We start from the raw sequence: 20079 nt of genomic DNA, 5'->3' as shown, positions 1-20079 counted from the left end.
GCTCCCTGACAATTTTTGTACATCTCCCAACCAACCTCTGACCAAAGAACATCAGAGGCAGGCAACTGCATCTGAAGAATCAGGACAGGCAAGGAGATCTGCAAGGGTCTTGAGAGAAGAAAGCCCATGATCAGGGCTGAGCTGCAGCTTAGGGCTTTCTGAAGAGAGACTGCTGGAGTACTCCGATTCCTCTTGGCTAACAAAAAGTGCTCAAGGCACCTGTGCATGTGACAGTTTTTGCAATTTTTTTTTCACCGCCAATTTTCCTGACTCCAGGGCTGCATTTTGGGAGCATGATTTAAATATGTTGATGAGGTGTCCTGTGAATCCATGCCTGAACACCTCAAATGCTCTTGCTGGAAAATCTCAGCAGGTCTGGCAGCATCTGTAAGGAGAGAAAAGAGCTGACGTTTTGAGTCTAACTGACCCTTTGCCAAAGCTTTGACAGAAGGTCAGTTAGACTCGAAACGTCAGCTCTTTTCTCCTCTTACAGATGCTGCCAGACCTGCTGAGATTTTCCAGCATTTTCTCTTTTGGTTTCAGATTCCAGCATCCACAGCAATTTGCTTTTACTCAAATGTTCTTCATGTATTGTATTGTATTGTAGTATTGACTTAATGTGAGCATGTTGTAATTATCGACCCCATATTTAACTTGTTGGACTGAGGGGATCGGATTAATATTGAGTCCATTGTATTTGAAAAATGTGTTCAGAATTAGACAAGTTTCAGGTGTGGAACTTGACTCTTTGTAAAGGTATTTACCATAAACTTTGACATTCAAAGGCATTTCTTGATTCAGTAGGAACATTTGCGATCATTTCTAATCTCAGGCATCAATGTTATTTACTTTCCATTTGACATATTTTGTTTTTATAGGTTCGGGTTCATACTGCCACATTCAGTCAAAGTAATGTTTCGTTTGACTGTCCATTCTTTCATAGAATATTTTTTGAAAACTTAATTAATGTCTATTTTCTATTTTGTTTTACACATTAATAAGGCTTTGTATGCTCTCCTGGAAGCAATGTCATTGACTATTGACATGAAAGTTATTTATTAGACAGCCCTGTCCTTGTTCCTGCTCTTCCACCTACTGGTTGTGCTTGGCATGCTACAGGTTGTAATCTGATCACCAGGTCTCTGAGCTTTACTGAGTGTAATAAAACTGCAACTTTACTGGAGCATAAAACCAGTTAAATAATAAAGATTCTGGGTTATATTTAAATCAAGTTAATAGGAAGACAGTTAACAAAGTTAATTTAAATACTTAAGAGAAATCAACGCATGTTTTGTCATTGCTTTGGAAGTGACTTGTTTTAATAGTTAACAGATGTAGGAACATACAAATCTTATGGGAGAAAACTAAACCATGTGGACCATCATCTTTGGATGGTGGACAAAGTTAGTCTTGTCATTTAGTATTGTATATCTTGTGATGTAAGAAGATTTGTTCAATTTATATCTGGAAACTAAACCACAATTTTTTTTCAGCCAACCCATTCCTGAAGAAGCTGATTAGGATAAAATAGGTTTACAAAAAGCATAGGAAGTAATTTATGAGGCCAGTAAAAGGCTCGTGATTAATTTTGTAAAATTCTTGCCCCAGTGCCAGAAGGCTATCAGCTTAAGCTGTCGGGAGAGATGACCCAGGCTGATACTCCCCTACAGTAGTGGGGATGTTGTTGTATAGATGCAGGAGTTGTAAGGGTGTGGGGTGTATTTTTTATTTTTAACCCAGAATGTGTGCACAGTGGTGTATCTGTGTGCCTATCTAAAGTCGTCACTCTCACTTATTCTAGACTTCATTTAAAATGAACTTGAGGCCAAGTGAACCAAAGGGGCAAGAGGGAGCCACAGACAGTTTGGGCCTTTTGCAGAGTGGTGGGAGGTGAGGTCTGACCTGCTTTCTTCAGGTCTCTTTAATTTTCCTCCCAAAGAGTAAGCTGGCTGTTTATGGAACAGTCTTACATCAGTGTCTTATGGCTAGTTAAATTCTTGTATGCATATTTAAACAACTTTCTGCTTATTTTGAGCTGGTGTGTTAAGCAGCTGTTAAGGCAGGCTGGGATGTCCAAGAAGTTTCTGAAGTTTTCTTTTGCTGGTTGTCTGTTCTTCACGTGAGATTAGTCATGTCTCCCTCTCTGCCCAGTTTAGTTGTGGAATTTGTCTAAATAGCAGTCATAGCATTCCAAACAATTCATTGTGTTATGCACTTTGCCTTTCTCCCAAAGCACTTCAATGTGTAAAATCAACTTTTTCGTTCATTACTGCCACTAACAAGAAATGATTCTCTCTTGGCAGTTGATAATAGATTGCACAAAAAGGTCTTGGTGGGTTTCGTTTCTGTTTTAGGTTAAAAATGTTCACAAACTGTGTGCAAACACTTACTGGCGTTTATGTTGTAGTGTTGAAGAGACCAGTAACTAATGAAGAACTCCTATCACCTGGAGCACCTTACTTAAAGAAAACATTAACAGTAAGTGCGCATTCCTTGAAGCTTTAATCAGTTACTACAGTGACAGGAGAGACGTGGTACAATCTAAAATGGCAGTTTTAAAATGTTGCAATTGAAATTCTGCCACAGGAGAGTTCAGCACCCCTTATCTCAAACTGTATGGAATTTTGTGAATGATCCAATGTTATCATTATGCAGAATTATTTCTGCCAACTGTGGTGTAATTCACTGAGCCTAACCTATCTGGAAGCCATGGTCCCACATTCCAGTTTGGATCATGCCTGCTGTTGATCTGTGCGGTTTGAGTAGGAGGTCAAGAGGTTACGTAGTTTGATTCCACCCCACACAAGTACTTTCAACTCTATGGGTTGGGCAGAGTGCCACAGTCCCCTGCCCCCCCCCACCCCCCAGTTTAAAATGAATAGAAGAGCCTGATCATGATCCTAATGAGGATCATGCAACAATTTAATGCTCAGACCAACATGAAGTACTGCAAGGACAGTCTTCCATTCTTCTGTCAGGAGAAAGTCCCATCTTTGAGAGCTTCTAAGCATTCAAACTTGGGTCGGGAGGAGCGGTTGCTGAAGAATGCAGGGGTGGGTTCAGGAGATTGGGGGAAAGGTTACAGGGGAGGGTTGGTTGAGGGTGGAATCCAAATGTCCCAAGGGATCCATGTAGGAGATCCCTGTCCACCTTCCCAACATTAAACTGTGCAGCAAGTTTTGAGAAGATTTGTAGCTCAGTTGAAGTTCTGGGTGTAGGTTTGCTCGCTGAGCTAGAAGGTGCATTTTCAGATATTTCATCACCAAACTAGGTAACATCATCAGTGAGCCTTTGGATGAAACATTGGTGGTGTGGCCCGCTTTCTATTTGTATTTAGGTTTCCTTGGGTTGGTGATGTTATTTCCTGTGGTGACATCATTTCCTGTTCTTTTTCTCGGGGGATTTTAAATGGGATCCAAGTCAATGTGTTTTTTTGATAGAGTTCCAGTTGCAATGCCATGTTTTCAGGAATTCCAGTGAGTGTCTCTGTTTGGCTTGCCATAGGATGGATGTGTTGTCCCAGTCGAAGTGGTATCCTTTCTCATCTGTACGTAAGGATTCTAGTGAGAGAGGGTCATGTCTTTTTGTTCATGTTGATGTTCATGTATCCTGGTGGTTATTTTTCTGTCTGTTTGTCCAATTTGTGTTTGTTACAGTTCTTGCAAGGTATTTTGTAAATGGCATTAGTTTTGCTTGTTGTCTGTACAGAGTCTTTCAAGTTCATTCACTGCTGTTTTGGTGGGTTTGTGGGCTACCATGATGCCAAGAGGTCTGAGTAGTCTGGCAGTCATTTCCGAGATGTCTTTGACTTAGGGGAGAGTGGCTAGGGTTTCTGGATGCGTTTTGTCTGCTCGTTTGGGTTTGTTGCTGAGAAATCGGTGAAATGAGTTCATTGGGTCCCTGATCTTTTTGAATACACTGTGTAGGTGATTTGCCTCTGCTCTTCGTAGTTGCTCTGTGCTGCAGTGTGTAGTGGCTTATTGCAAAAAATGTTCTAATGCAGCTTCATTTGTGGGTGTTGGGATGATTGCTTCTGTAGTTCAGTATTTGGTCCTTATGTGTTGTTTTCCTGTAGATGCTGGTTTGAAGTTTCCCATTGGCTGTTCACTCTACTGTGACATCTAGGAATGACATTTTGTTGTTGTTTTCCTCATCTTTAGTGAATTTTATGCCAGTAAAATATTATTGATGGTCTTGAAGGTTTCCTCTAATTTGTTTTGTTTAATGATGACAAAAGGTGTCATCCATGTAGCGGACCTAAAGCTTGGGTTGGATTGTTGGCAGAGCTGTTTGTTTGAGTCTCTGCATTACTGCCTCTGCTAAGCACCTTGATATCGGAGATCCCATGGGTGTTCCATTGGTTTGTCTGTAGATTTTGTTGTTGATTATGAAGTGGATGGTAAGGCATAAGTCCACTAGCTTGATGATATTGTCCTTGCTGATGAAGTTGGTGGTGTTTGATGTATGTGTCTTTGGTTCTTCTAATAGAGTAATCAGTGTTTCCTGGGCCAGGTTGATGTTGGTGGATGTGAACAGGGCTGTTATGTCAAAGGAGATAGTTATTTCATCCTCTTCTATCTTGGTGTTTTTGGTCTTCAGGAATTCTTGGGTGGAGTGGCGTGAGTCTTCTAAGTATTTTAGTCTTTGGTGTAGCTCCTTGGCCAACCTGTAAGTTGGTGTTTCCAGGTAGCGAGATTATGGGGCGGGGCGGGGGCAGGGTGCTCCTGGTTTGTGAATTTTGGGTTATCTGTAGAAGCGTGGTGTGTTGGATACGTCTGGTTTCATTTTTTGGAAGACAAAGCAGCAGGGAAAAACACATATGGACCAAGTACCTGAACTACAGAAGCAATCATCCCAACACCCACAAATGAAGCTGCATTAGAACCTTTTTGCAATGAGCACCACACACTGTAGCACACAGCAACTATGAAGAGCAGAGGCAAATCACCTACAAAGTGTATTCAAAAAGAACAGGTACCCAATGAACTAATTCCACCGATTACTCAGCCACAAACCCAAACGAGCTGACAAAACGCATCCAGAAACCCTAGCCACTCTCCCCTAAGTCAAAGACATCTCAGAAATGACTACCAGACTACTCAGACCTTTTGGCATCATGATAGTCCACAAACCCACCATCACACTAAAACAGCAGCTAATGAACCTGAAAGACCCTATACAAACAACAAGCAAAACTAATGTAATTTCTAAAATACCTTGCAAGAACTGTAACAAACACTACATTGGACAAACAGGCAGAAAACACCAGGATACATGAACATCAACTAGCCACAAAGAGACATGACCCACTCTCACTAGTATCCTTACATACAGCTGAGGAAGGACACCACCTTGGGCCAACACATCCATCCTAGGATAAGCCAAACAGAAACACTCACAAGAATTCCTAGAAGCATGGTATTCCAACCAGAACTCTATCAACAAACACACTGACTTGGATCCCAATTATCACCCCTGAGAAAAGGAACAAGAAATGACATCACCACAGGAAATGACACCACCAACCCAAGGAAACCTAAACACAAATAGAAAACGGGCCATACCATCAGTGTTTCATCCGGAGCTCAGTGATGATGTTACCTAGAATGGTGACAAAGCATCTGGAAATGAACCTTCCAGCTCAGTGAGCAAACCTACATCCATTGAACTGTGCAGCCCGAAGCTTCCAGTTTTCCTGTATGACATGGGAATACATTTGTGTGATAGGGCCCATTCATTGACCACTTGTGCTCAATAACCAAGGGTAGGTTTACCTTCAAATATCTTCTAGTTCAGGGTTGGCTGGATGGGTAAATGACAATTTTCCCCCATTGCCTTCGAATGGGAGGAGTGTGTGAAATTCAGCTGTAAGTAAGTATCCTCTTTTAAAGGCCAATTGGATCACTTACCTGATGTCAGTTCAGGGCTGGGGTTAGGGAATGAGGTGTCAGGTTTCCTCCTCCAACCAGCAGAAACTGAACATTGCTATTAAAATGGAGTATGCAAAAGAGATTAGAAATACTGTCTTTGGGGTTCAGACTGCATCAAGTGAAGCCCTTTTCTACTGCTGAGCTGCTGGTTCACATTCACTGGGCCAACTGGTTATTGATCCTGTTTGGACTAATTGAGTGATTACAGTTGAGGATATTGGAAGTTCCAACTCTAACATCGCACCTCTGATTAATGTTGGCTTGCAGTGGGCAGCTTGAGCTTCTAATGTATGAAGCCCAGATGCCCTTGCTGGACTTATAATAAGGAGCCACAAAAAACACCAAAATCTTTCTTGGACAATGGTAGTGCTCAGCTGAGTGGGGAGTCTCAGAAGCACCCTGTGAAGAAAACTTGGGTATTTTGTTCAATTATGTGGCAGTGTCTGAAGTGTTTTATGCTTGTCATGTAAATACTTGTCATTGTTTTCTGATAAATAACATCAATGTCCAAATTATTTTGTCTGTTGTACTCTGAGAGAGGATGCTTTGATTTACTTAATAAAACACAACAGTTAAATAATAGGACATGCAATACTGCTGCACAAATGCTAACTAATTGTATCAATTTTCCTTCTCTAATTTACAAGAGTTATTAACCTGCTTAAAATAACATTATTAATAGCTATTCCTTAAAAGAGAAAGGAATTTTGGTGATACGTGATAAACACTTATACATTAATATCGTGACAATATCAAACCAAATTTCTTGTTTCATCCAGAATGTTAGTCAATGGTAATATTAACACTTTGATAAGTTGAGGGAAGTTGCTGCTTCCCTGGAACAACTTGGATTCAACTATACTGAAATGAACAGAAATGTTTTTTGGTAAAGATTTTCATCCATTCCAAATCGCTTTGTTACTTTAGTATTCGTACTGTTCTCTCCATTTAAATAAGTTATTTTGTTCTCCCTTCTAAAACGAGCAGCTTCACATTTTCCCACATTATACCTCATTTACCAACTTTTTGCACATTTATGTCAACTAACAATATTCTTCTTGCACCCTGCCTTTCCACCTATTTTAGTGTCATCTGCAAATTTGGTGACAGGACCTTCACTTTCTTCCTCCAAGTCATTAATGAATATCTTAAGCATTGTAGTCCCTACACCGATCCCTGTGTTGCCCTGCTGGTTACAGGTTGCCAACCTAAAAAAGGTAAAAGCCCTTATTCCCACTCACAATTTGCTGCCCACTTGCCATCTCTGTCCACACCAATATACTACTCTAGCATGGGCTGTTAGCTTATGATTTAACCTTTTGCGAGGTATCTTGTCGAATGCCTTCTGAAAATCCAAATACAAGTCATCTACTGGTTCCCATCTGTCCATCTGGTTGAGACTTCCTCGAAAAACTCTCATAAATAGTCATAGATAATTTTCCTTTCGTAAAACCATGCTGAGTCTGCTTGATTGGATTATGATTTTCCAAATATACTGTGATTACCTCCTTCAAAATTGATTCTAATACTTTTCCAACAATTGATGTTCGGCTAATCAGTCTATACTGTAGTTGTCTGCTTTTTGCTCTCCTCTCTTTTTGAAGAGGGTGTCACATTTTGACAGTTTTCTAAAGTTTGGCCACACTAATTATTGACCATTTTGCCATTCCAAAAAAAAACAATTCCACTTTATATCAAATGAAGAGATCTTCGAAACTGAAATGTTTGAATGTCTGTTTGTATTGCAATGCAGCTAAATGGAGTGGACAGACTAAATGTTGTACATTCATATATTCACTTCACTGTACTTCCTCTGCAGCAAATAAATTGTTTTGAGGAGGTCAGTTTTCCATGTCTGAAAAGTACATTTGTTGCAGTAGCAAAGAGCTGTTGATCTTTAGGCAATTGAATGTTTAGCATCAAATGTAATATAGATTATTTAGTTCAAACATTTTCTGTGTTATCTGGTTCAGTTATATTTTGGGGTGAATATCTACTAAGAATGTTAATCCTATTTCTTTTAATTTAAAAGATTTTCAAAATATTGCGACTAAAGGAAAGAATCCTATGCTCAAAGTGGGTAGATCTACTTTCCTTCACTTAACTAAGAAGTTTCGAGCATACTTCTTGGCAAGTATGTTGCACGAGCCATGTTAATATTGTCTGCTTTTTTTTAAAAATGCAAGTTGCATTGATCAAGAAACAAAACAAACTAAAGCTATTTTACTGGTATTGGCATTTCAATCTGAATTTTGCAATGGACGTACTTTGAACTGCAACTGGAAAATAAGGCAATTTTGCTCATTTCTAAATGCTTTTGTTTTACCTCTATAGTTGTCAGATCTGTCTGACATGTACCGTTGCTGAATAAATAGTTTTTCTTTGGAAATTAAATATTTGTTGTGACATTTTTGTGACCTTCAAGCTTCTATTGCAACTAAAAGCTGAGTTTTTACCAATAATGCTCCAGCTCCCAACTATGCTCAGTACCTTATCATTAAAATCTTTGGCCTACTCAGTTTTCACATTCTTTCTGCATCACTGAGATGTCTAATATCTTTCAACTGTGATTTTCTTTAGCTGCACTGTTGTACAGTCAACTGAAATTATTAGCATAACTCTTTCAGTCCTGATGGTGTGTTTCATAGCAAATGGAATTTTCCATCGCACGCTTTTCCAGTTGTTGAACAGCATCTGCACAAATTTGTTTGTCAAATCTTATTAATATATTTCAACAGCTTTCAATACTTTACATTTGTCAGGTTCATTTGTTCTCTGGGCACCCAATGTTTGACCTAAACAACAAAGAACCACTTCTTTTAGACCAGGATACTGTTGGCGGCCATGATAATTAATGTTTCAATCTGAAGCAGATTACTTAAAAATCTATATTTATACAAGGTAGAGTTGCAAGGTTCTATCACTGATGAGAAGGTCGAGAAATTGCATCATGTGGTATCCATTTTCCATGCTCCAAGCAACCCCTTAATTCTCCAAAATGGCAGTATAAAGCACATGCATTTTTCTGACTAGGTACCACTATGCAAGACTCTAATGTATATTTGAAACAATGCCAGCCTGAATATCCTGTACATAGCAGTGTGGAGCACCTCCCAGTGTCAATATAAGGCAGTGAGATAAGAGACAGAATATCCAGGGTTTCTCAAAGTTTATCATTTCTGTGAAGGCTAAGTTCACTCTGCAAAGAGACAGCACACCAAAACTGGAGCACTTTCTAGCCAGGAACTTTTAGAAACGTGAATGTTGAACACAAGTTGGCCCTACAATACCGTAGCCCTGTCTCTGGGTGATCGCCTCACATTGGGTGAAGTTCCATTCCTAGTTTTAAGACCTTGTACAATCTGCCTAAAATAACAAGCACGGTATTGCAAAATAAATATCTCTCCCTTTTAAAGAATATAAAACAGGCTTGATAAAATAAAAGTTACTTTTCCATTTTCTTTGAATTCCAGATTGTTGGTGATGCTGTGGGTTGGGGTTTTGTGGTGCGAGGATTAAGTCCATGTTACATCCAGGCAGTAGATCCAGGTGGTCCAGCAGCAGCAGCTGGAATAAAGGTAAAGTTTACGAATAAAGGAATGTTTTTTTAATTACTCCAAGGAGCTGAATGCTGAGTTAGACCCTAATATTTCACTTCTGTGATCCGGATTCAAGTCTAAGCCATGTTCATGAAATGTGGTTTTCTGCCTGCCTGCCTGCCTGCAGCAGTTGTATAAATAAGGAGTTTGGATAATCTCAATCCAGGTCATATTGGACAAGAGCTTAGTTCACAAGATGGCCTCTCATTTGACACTGAAGAGCAATCTTATAAACTGATAGAAAATGAGAAAACATCTAATTCATGCAGATGGGTGTATTTTTCTGAGGTTATGTCTGTGTCTCATTCTTAGACCAGAGAAGAACAAGAACCTAGCAGCAATATATTTGACCTGAGTCTTGTCGGTTACTTCAGAAAGAGATATGTTTCTGATTTTCAGGAGGTTAGCCTGCGGAAGATCTGCCTTCCTATTATCTCCTTCACTTCACCATTGCAAATGCATTTCCCCCATTAGCAGTATTCTATCAACCTGGATCCACGGAGGAAATGGGATTTCCCACTGTCTCCTCACTACTGACATTCCGAACCACAAGTATTGAGCTATCAGCTGGCCTAATACTCATAACTTACTAGCATTATATTGGTGAGACCAGAACACCAAAGGATTCAGTCTATGTTGAGGACATTATGTAGGCATTGCTTGTTATTTGTCCCATGCCTTCCCAAACTGAAATTGGCATCATTGTGCTTTCTGCTGGGAAACGAATTATTATTTGGTAGTACTAGTGAAATAAGATTTCTGATTTTGTCTGCTTTGCACCTGTGTAATCTTAATGATCGAGTTAAATTTAGACAACTGTAAAGGAATAACGCAAATTCAGGATTGATATTAGGAAGTACCTTTTCACTCAATGTGATGAGGGTGTGAGATACTTAGGTTTTAAGATTTTTTGAAATGCTAATTAGGTGCCTTATGTTGGGGAGGCAAAGTTTTCTAGTGACTGGTAAGCTAGAAGGGCTGAATAACTCATCTCATCAGTACTTGGCTTTCTAGCATTGTTTTGCAGCTTCCTGTTAATTCTGCTTCAGATAGGTTGCTTGGTGGAGTTTTGAAGAGCCTTTAATTTGCATCCAGTGCAGCAGACCATGCAACTTTAATTAATTATGTTCAGCTCTGTGGATTATTTTGTGTTGGTAAAAGGGGGATAAAAATGGCTTGTATTTATATAGCACCTTCTACAATCTCAGGATGTTTTTAGGCAATTAAGTACTTTTGAAGTGTGATTGCTGTTACGAGGTAGGAAATACAGCACTGATTTTTTTTGCATAACAATGCAATAGTCACGAGATAAACTATTTTTTTGTGATGTTGATTGATTGATCAGTAGTAGTTAGAATACCGGTGATTGCTACCCTGGTGTTATTTGAAGTAGTGCTGCAGGGTCTTTTATGTCAACCTGAGAGGGCAAATGGAGTCTTGGTTCAAAGTCTCATCCAACTGACAGCACCTTCAACAATGCAGCACCCCCTTTGTACTGCACTGGAGAGTCAACCTTGATTTTGTGCAAGTATTGAAATCAAACTTGAACCCACAGCATTCTGACTTAAAGCACTATCTAAAGAGCTATGGTTTAATGGGCAGCACGGTGTCTCAATGGTTAGCACTACTGCCTCAGAGCACCAGGGACCCAGGTTCAATTCCAGCCTTGGGCCACTGCCTGTGTGGAGTTTGCACGTTCTCCCTGTGTTTGCATGGATTTCCTCCAGGTGCTCCGGTTTCCTCCCACAATCCAATGATGTGCAGGTCAAGTGAATTGGCCATGCTAGATTGCCCATAGTACTACGTACTGGATTAGTGGTGCTGGAAGAGCCCTAACGTTGATTTCGCTGCTCGTTGGATGCTGCCTGAACTGCTGTGCTCTTCCAGCACCACTAATCCAGTATTTGCTTTCCAGCATCTGCAGTCATTGTTTTTACCTCATAGTACTACATATATTACTTAGGGGAATGGATCTGGGTGGGTTACTGTTTGGAGTGTCGGTGTGGACTTGGTGGGCCAAATGGTCTGTTTCCACACTTGGTAATCTAATCTATCTAATCTTAATAAATGCATTGGGCTAATCGATATGGGTGTAAAACTAGTAGGTGCGAGAAGTTTGTGGGAAAGAAAATCAGATGGGGTCCATAGCAAGTTCCTTGATTGGAGTATTGATTACAGTTGTGGTCCTCTCATTTGTAAAAGGTTTTAAATATGGTAGAAACAGTTCAGTGAATTTTGACTCCACTCTTTGCTGGAGTGAAGAGCTGATGAAGAAATATTAATGGATGTTTACCCATTGGAGTTTAGAAGAATCAGAATTAAAATAAGAGGTCTTACTTTTAAAACAGATGAACAGATTTCTTAGGGAGTTGTTAGTCTGTAGCATTCTCTTCCTCAGAAGAAGTGGATGCCAGTTTATACAATGTATTCAAGGCCAAGTCAGCCAGATGTTTATGGGTTTATGGGTTTGGAGATGCCGGTGTTGGACTGGGCTGTACTAAGTTTAAAAAACACAACACCAGGCTATAGTCCAACAGGTTTATTTGGAAGCACTAGCTTTCGGAGCACTGCTTCTTCATCGGGTGGTTTAGATTAGATTAGATTACTTACAATGTAGAAACAGGCCCTTCAGCCCAACAAGTCCAGACCCATTATCCTTTCACCTAACACTACGGGCAATTTTAGCCTGGCCAATTCACCTAACCTGCACATTTGTGTTGTGGGAGGAAACTGGAGCACCCAGAGGAAACCCACGCAGATACGGGGAGAATGTGCAAACTCCACACAGACAGTTGCCTCAGGTGGGAATTGAACCTGGGTCTCTGGCGCTGTGAGGCAGCAGTGTATGGGGACACACAAGAGTGGAGTTGATATTCTAAATCAGATCAGCCAGGATCTTAGCAAATCGCAGAGTAAACTTTGAAGGGTCAAATAGCCTACTACTGCTGCTAAGTTATTTATGGAGGAAATGAGCTAAAACTTACAATCAAAAGTCAAGGCCTGTGGACTAACTATGTATAGAAGGATATAGCAAATTGATAAGAGAGACTTTCGGCTGAATCTTGTGGTTTTTTTTTGCTGAGTGACAGCTTCCTAGAGTTTATGGAGGATTTAAGTGGGTTTTCTCGCTACATTTACCAAATCCACCCCAGTACCTCGCGAAAATTAGAAAAACAGAAATTGCTGGAAGATCGCAGCAGGTCTGGCAGCATCTGTGGAGACAAGTCAGAATTAGCATTTTGGGTACAGTGACCCTTCTTCAGAATTAATGTTAGTGAAGAAAAAGCTGAATTTTATGCAGAAAATAGGGTTGGGGGAAGGGGGAGGGAGTAAATGATTGGTGGAGATGGAGCCCAAAGAGAGAGAAAAACAGTTGGACAGACAAAGGAGGAAGCAACGGTCAGCCTAGGAGAATGAATAGCTGTTAATGTTAGTGGCGAACAATGGGTTGTGTGTTTAATAGCAGATAACAAGGCCTGGTGTGTGTTTGAGTTGGGGATGATTAGGGAAGGTGCCTCAAGCTCTAAAATTGTTGAACTTGAGATTGAGTCGAGAAGGCTGTAGAGTTCCCAAATGGAAAATGAGCGCTGTTATTCCAGTTTGTGCTGAGCTTTGCTGGAGCACTGCAGCAAGCCTGAGACAGATGTTGACCAGTGAACATGGTGGTGTTTTGATGTGGCAGGCAATAGGAAGCTCAGCTGACCCAACTGCTGCTTTGTCTGTTCAACTCTTTATCTCTGTCTTTGGGCTGTATCTGCACCTATCCCTCCCCCACCATATCGTCTGCATAAAAAACAACCTTTTCCTACTTACCATCAGTTCTGAAGATTGGTCACTGGACTCAAAACATTAGCTCTGATTTCTTTCCACAGATGCTGCTAGACCTGCTAAATGTTTCCAGCAATTTCTGTTTATGTTTTCAATTTTCAGCAAGCACAGCTCTTTTGGTTTTCCATTACCTACATACCCTGTCACTATAGTACCGAATTCATCTGATTGTGGCAACATTCCACCATTCGCCACTGCCAGACCATCTCAGAAAAGACCAGCATCTGTGAGTCCAGCATCACCTTTAAAAGGTCATTATATACCTGGCCGAGCACTTTCAGTCCAGAGTTGCCCTGCACTTTTCCTGACAATGCCCTGGACATTGAAGAGAAGGGAAAATTGAATAGGCACATTTAGTTTAAAGGAGAAAGTGGGGACTGCAATTGCTGGATATCAGAGTCAAAAAGTATGGTGCTGGAAAAGCCCAGCAGGTCAGGCAGCATCCGAGGAGCAGGAGAAGGCCCGAAACGTTAACTCTCCTGCTTCTTGGATGCTGCGCTTTTCGAGTGCCTCACTTTTCGATATTAAGTTTAAAGGTCCAGTTTGAATATTAGTGAATCAGTGAGTGGGTGACTGTTAGTTTTGGGTAGGTGCGTGAGGGAAGCAGGTAATTTGGGAGGAACATAGGAATGTAGGAAACAGTAGTAAGCCTTTTGGGCCTTTGAGCCTGCTCTGCCATTCAATACTATGATGTCTATGAGTTGGGTAAGTTGGTGAAAAGGTAAAATAGCAGTTGGGTCAGGATAGCTAAGTGGTCCAGGGTGTGTTTAGGGAGTGGTCCTGGGTGTGTTTAGGGAGATAGCCAAGTGGTGGAGATGTGGGGGAGAATTGTTGGATGATTTGGGGGTAATGTAGGTTAGTGGTGGAGTGGGCGGTTGTGGTTGCTGTAGCTCATGAGGTGGCTAACCAGGAGTGAGATTAGTTTTAAATCTATGAAAACTTTTGTGGCTAACCATCCAAATGCATTAAGTACACCGGATTTGGGGCGGCACAGTGGTTAGCACTGCTGCCTCACAGCGCCTGAGACCCGGGTTCAATTCCCGCCTCAGGCGACTGACTGTGTGGAGTTTGCACATTCTCCCCGTGTCTGCGTGGGTTTCCTCCGGGTGCTCCGGTTTCCTCCCACAGTCCAAAGATGTGCAGGTCAGGTGAATTGGCCATACTAAAAAATTGCCCGTAGTGTTAGGTAAGGGGTAGATGTAGATGTAGGGGTATGGGTGGGTTACGCTTTGGCGGGGCGGTGTGGACTTGTTGGGCCGAAGGGCCTGTTTCCACACTGTAAGTAATCTAATCTAAAAAAAACATCTGACTCAGAAACTGAGACATTTGTGGATATGCTTTTGGGAGCAGGGATTAGAGATCGAAATTTCCCAGAAAATCCTCAGGTAGACCAGCAAGCCAGAATTTCCAAGGGACTCCAATGCGCATCTTCACTTGTAGATCTTGTCTCTTATGAGCCAAAGACCAGAGGATTTGGACCAGAGTTTTTGCTGATAGCACCAAGTGTTGGTTGAATTTCCTAAAGAGATTATAATTATACTACGAGCTAGTTGAAAAACTTCAAAGCAAATGGAAAACCCTTTAATAAATGCTCTAATGAAGGACATGTAGTAATAGATATTTTTCTTCACCATAAGTCCTCCTACATGATTTGTATTCTTGCCAAGAGCTTGGTAGGGAAGAATATTGGAATGCTTTCAAATCAACATCACTGCTCATTTGGTTGCTAGGAGACACTCAACAGGAGGTCTTCATCTAATCTCCTACTTCCAAAAATCAAATACCTGTTCTCCATGTGATGCCTCCCTACACGGTGCAACTCAAATGTGGAACTGAACAGAATGTAAGTTCCGTCACTATTTGGCACTGTGTAGTAGTTCTCTAACAGAACTAAATATGGCCTCTTTCATTATTATTTTGGAAACAATGGAAGGCTTAAGCCTTTTCTGTGTTAATGAGTGTTCACACATGTGGAGCACTGACATATGGTTTCTTATTACTAATACGCTTTGAAATTAAAATTCCTTGTACCAAATCTTAAACCTTAATTTGTGATGGATTTAACTTGAAGTTTCATTGATTCACCAATACATTTGAAAACTAGATTTTAAATTCTGATTCCCTTGCATGAGAATGCATGGGCACATTTTAAAGGTTCCTGGACTAACTTTGATTTACATTTGCTATTTCTCCATATTTTAATATCGTTAATTTACATTTTTTGCTTTTAATTTCTTAAGAGTTAGGTTTGCCCTCTCACACTCTCTGGAGATGGTGTTTCTTCCATGCTATGATTCTGTGGACATAAGTTACACGCTTACACTTCACCAAGTAGCTGTTCTTCATGCATGAGTCTAAGAAGTAATTATTTTCAAACTATTAGGCTGCAACTATTAGGGAGTCATGAGATACCTGACCGGGTGGACGAACCTTGAAATGTATACAAACAAGGACATTCTCAGCTTCAAACTCAAGCCTGAGCTTTTTAGTTATTCTGAACTGGGTTGAAGTTTACCCCAGGGCAAAATTGCAAACCTAATTGTGATGGAGTGTGATTCATACTCAAAGGTCATGAAGTGTACTTACACCAGTCCAGTTTCTTGAGTTTACGTAATTTTAATCCAATTGCTGAACTCTCCATGCTATGAATGTGACTCATTCGGAATTCAGCACTTGTGATGAAATGCTAGCGTGCTGCTGTATAATTTAGAAGCTGTAGTAAGTTCATGGGGATACGAGACTTATAATTATTTTACAGGCTGGGCAAAATATTTTTCACTTAAGGGAATTTCTGTTGGTCATGCAGGAGTGCAAGAACCTAAAGATTTTTCAGATAATCTGTGGAAGTGCTTCTATATAAAGTCAAGAATTATCTAAGCCCCCAAGGAATGTAGAACAGCAGCAGTTAACTGTAATGATCACGTATCCAGAATAGTGCCATTCACAAAATATGTTAATGACCTTTGAATACTCCACATCTTCCAAGAATGAACTGAACGAAGCATAACTATGATTTACAGCACATCTCTCTGTCCCAGTGTCTATTAGTGTGTCTGATTTAGTCCTAATGAATGTCCAGAAAGCATTTTGTTTTTTTATACCTTATGGAAGTTTTAATTCACTCACAAACTTAGTATCCCTACAGTGTAGAAACAGATCCTTCAGCCCAACAAGTCCACATCGACCCTCCATAGAGTAACCCACTGACCCATCCTCCTACCCTTTTACTCTACATTTACCCCTGCCTAATATACTTCACCTACACATCCCTGAAAACTATGGACAATTCACCTAAACTGCACGGCTGTGGAAGGAAACCCAGACACAGGAAGAATGTGAATGTGCAAACTCGCACAGTGGCCCGAGGCTGGAATCGAATCTGGGTCCCTAGCGCTGTGAGGTAGCAGTGCTAACCACTGGGCCACCATGCTGTCTGGGATTATAATTATACTGTTTGGTGTGCACTTTTGACCCACAGAAAGTGAAGACAGTTCGAGGAGCAAACGCATGGGTTGGTTTCTGAGTGCAGAAACAACACAACTTTAATAATTGGGTCAGTGCATTCCCTAATCATCAACTGGAAGTTGAAACAGTTTCAAAAGCTCAGAGGTCATAACAGCCTTAAACTGTAGGTCATTCTGCTAGAACGCGCATCTTGTAAATGCGAATTAGCTATAACACAATTGCCGAATTGGGGACACTTTCTATAGTGCAAATTTTTAAATTGTGCATGTGTTATAATACGATTCTGGCGCCATTAGTTTAATTGGGCTTCTATTATGCAATTTTCTTCTAACAAGAGATTGTACGAGAACAGTACTACCTCGTTACAGTGGAATTGACTGTACATTCATAAGACCATAAGACATAGGAGTGGAAGTAAGGCCATTCGGCCCATCAAGTCCACTCCGCCATTCAATCATGGCTGATGGGCATTTCAACTCCACTTACCCGCATTCTCCCCGTAGCCCTTACTTCCTCGAGACAACAAGAATCTATCAATCTCTGCCTTGAAGACATTTAGCGTCCCGGCCTCCACTGCACTCTGCGGCAATGAATTCCACAGGCCCACCACTCTCTGGCTGAAGCAATGTCTCCGCATTTCTGTTCTGAATTTACCCCTCTAATTCGAAGGCTGTGTTCACGCGTCCTAGTCTCCTCACCTAATGGAAACAATTTCCTAGCGTCCACCCTTTCCAAGCCATGTATTATCTTGTATGTCTCTATTAAGTCTCCCCTTAATCTTCTAAACTCCAATGAATACAATCCCAGGATCCTCAACCGTTCCTCATATGTTAGACCAACCATTCCAGGGATCATCTGTGTGAATCTCCGCTGGACACTCCTGAGGTGTGGGGACCAAAACTGGACACAGTACTCCAAATGGGGTCTAACCAGAGCTTTATAAAGTCTCAGTAGCACATTGATGCTTTTATATTCCAACCCTCTTGAGATACGTGACAACATTGCATTCGCTTTCTTAATCACGGACTCAACCTGCATGATTACCTTTAGAGAATCCTCGACTAGCACTCCCAGATCCCTTTGTACTTTGGCTTTATGAATTTTCTCACTGTTTAGAAAGTAGTCTGTGCTTTTATTCTTTTTGCCAAAGTGCAAGACCTCGCATTTGTTCACGTTGAATTCCATCAGCCATTTCCTGGACCACTCTCCCAAACTGTCTTTATCCTTCTGTAGCCTCCCCACTTCCTCAGTACTACCTGCCTGTCCACCTAACTTCGTATCATCTGCAAAATTCGCTAGAATGCCCCCAGTCCCTTCATCCAGGTCATTAATATATAATGCGAACAGCTGTGGCCCCAATACTGAACCCTGCGGGACACCGCTCGTCACCGGCTGCCATTCCGAAAAAGAACCTTTCATCCCAACTCTTTGCCTTCTGTCAGACAGCCAATCCTCAATCCATCCCAGTAGCTCACCTTGAACACCATGGGCCTTCACCTTGCTCAGCAGCCTCCCGTGTGGCACCTTATCAAAGGCCTTTTGGAAGTCTAGATAGACTACATCCATTCCCTGGTCTAACCTACTTGTCACCTCTTCAAAGAATACCAACAGGTTTGTCAGGCATGACCTCCCCTTAGTAAATCCATGTTGACTTGTTCTAATCAGACTCTGCTCTTCCAAGAATTTAGAAACCTCATCCTTAATGATGGATTCTAGAATTTTACCAACAACTGAGGTTAGGCTAATTGGCCTATAATTTTCCATCTTTTGTCTTGATCCTTTCTTGAACAAGGGGGTTACAACAGTGATCTTCCAATCATCCGGGACTTTCCATGACTCTAGTGACTCTTGAAAGATCTCAACCAATGCCTCCACTATTTCCTCAGCAACCTCTCTCAGAACTCTAGGATGTATCCCAACAGGGCCAAGAGATTTATCAATTTTAAGACGTTTTAGCTTTTCTAGCACTATCTCTTTTGTAATGGCAACCATACTCAACTCAGCCCCCTGACTCCCTTTAATTGTTGGGATATTACTCATGTCTTCCACTGTGAAAACTGACACAAAGTACTTGTTAAGTTCTCCTGCTATTTCCTTATCTCCCATCACTAGGCTTCCAGCATCAGTTTGAAGTGGCCCAATGTCTACTTTTGCCTGTTGTTTGTTTCTTATGTATTGAAAGAAACTTTTACTATCATTTCTAATATTACTGGCTAGCCTAGCTTCATATTTGATCCTCTGAAGGTAGGCTAGAACATTTCTAGCCAACATGTAACAAGCTCAATAACAGAGGATGCAATTCTTGATTTAGTATTCGGAAATGAAGTTGGACAATTGGATGAAGCAGCAGTGGGTGTCCAGTTTGGAGACAATGATTATACTACTGTTAAATTGTGCATTATTATTCAATCAGACAAACACAGACAAACTCTAAATTGGAGGAAGGCGAGGGTTACAAAGACATTATCAGGCAAAAATGAACTGGATACAGCTACTTGAAGGAAAGTCAATAGCGAATTCAATCCACCAAATTTGCTCCCCATTCCATGAGATCATGGCTAATCTGGTAATCCTCAAATCCACATTCCTGCTGTATTCCCACACATTAACTTCCCTTACTGAATAAAAATCTCTCTGTCATCCTAGAATATACTTCACGATCCTGCCTCTACAGCCTTCTTTGATTTAGAATTCCACAGACTGGATACCTCAAAAAAAAATTCTTCCCCATCTCAGTCTTGAATGGGCAACCCTTTTCTGAGATGTGATCTCTGGTCCTAGACTTTTCCCGTCTACCATGTGAAACCCCCTAAGAATTTTAAGTTTCAGTATGGTCACCTCTTATTTTTATAACTGCAATGAGCACAAGGCCAATCGACTCAATGTCTCCTCAAAAGGAAAGCCCTCATTACCGGAATCAACCTAGTGAACCTTCTCTGAATTGTTTCCATCACTAGTACATTTCCTTAGGGCACTGGACTGATTAGTGCCTTGTAGTATTTATGCAGGACCTTCTTATTTTTAGACTTCATTCCCTTTGAAATAAAGGCGAACAGTTTATTTGCTATCCCCATTATCTGCTAAAATTGGATATTAGCTCTTTTGTGACTCAGGAATGAGGACCCCAAATCCCTCCAAACTGCAGCTTTCAGCAGTTTTTCCTTCTATTCTTCCTGGCAAAGGCAGAACTTTACATTTCCCACAATATACTCCAAGGTTTTGCCCACCCACTTAACCTGTCTATATCCCTTTATAGA

General features: G+C 40.9%; 1 protein-coding gene across 3 annotated transcripts in view; it reads left to right on the top strand.

Annotated features, from left to right (window-relative positions):
* Positions 1-20079, top strand: part of LOC140463035 (DEP domain-containing mTOR-interacting protein-like) — an 84591-nt gene that overhangs the window by 38813 nt on the left and 25699 nt on the right. For 2 of the 3 annotated variants that reach the window (XR_011954582.1, XM_072556645.1), the window contains exons 7-8: positions 2408-2478; positions 9404-9508. Coding sequence is in view for 2 of the 3 variants with exons in the window: in XM_072556645.1 (XP_072412746.1) it covers positions 2408-2478; positions 9404-9508 (176 nt within the window). In the remaining variant the exon portion in view is untranslated. Of the gene's footprint in view, positions 1-2407; positions 2479-7962; positions 8288-9403; positions 9509-20079 lie in introns of those variants that run through there. The other variant, XM_072556646.1, reaches the window with a different exon arrangement.

This window comes from Chiloscyllium punctatum, chromosome 37 (assembly GCF_047496795.1).
Source record: "Chiloscyllium punctatum isolate Juve2018m chromosome 37, sChiPun1.3, whole genome shotgun sequence".
Classification (NCBI taxonomy): Eukaryota; Metazoa; Chordata; class Chondrichthyes; order Orectolobiformes; family Hemiscylliidae; genus Chiloscyllium; species Chiloscyllium punctatum.
This window is presented reverse-complemented; position numbering and strand designations above follow the sequence as displayed.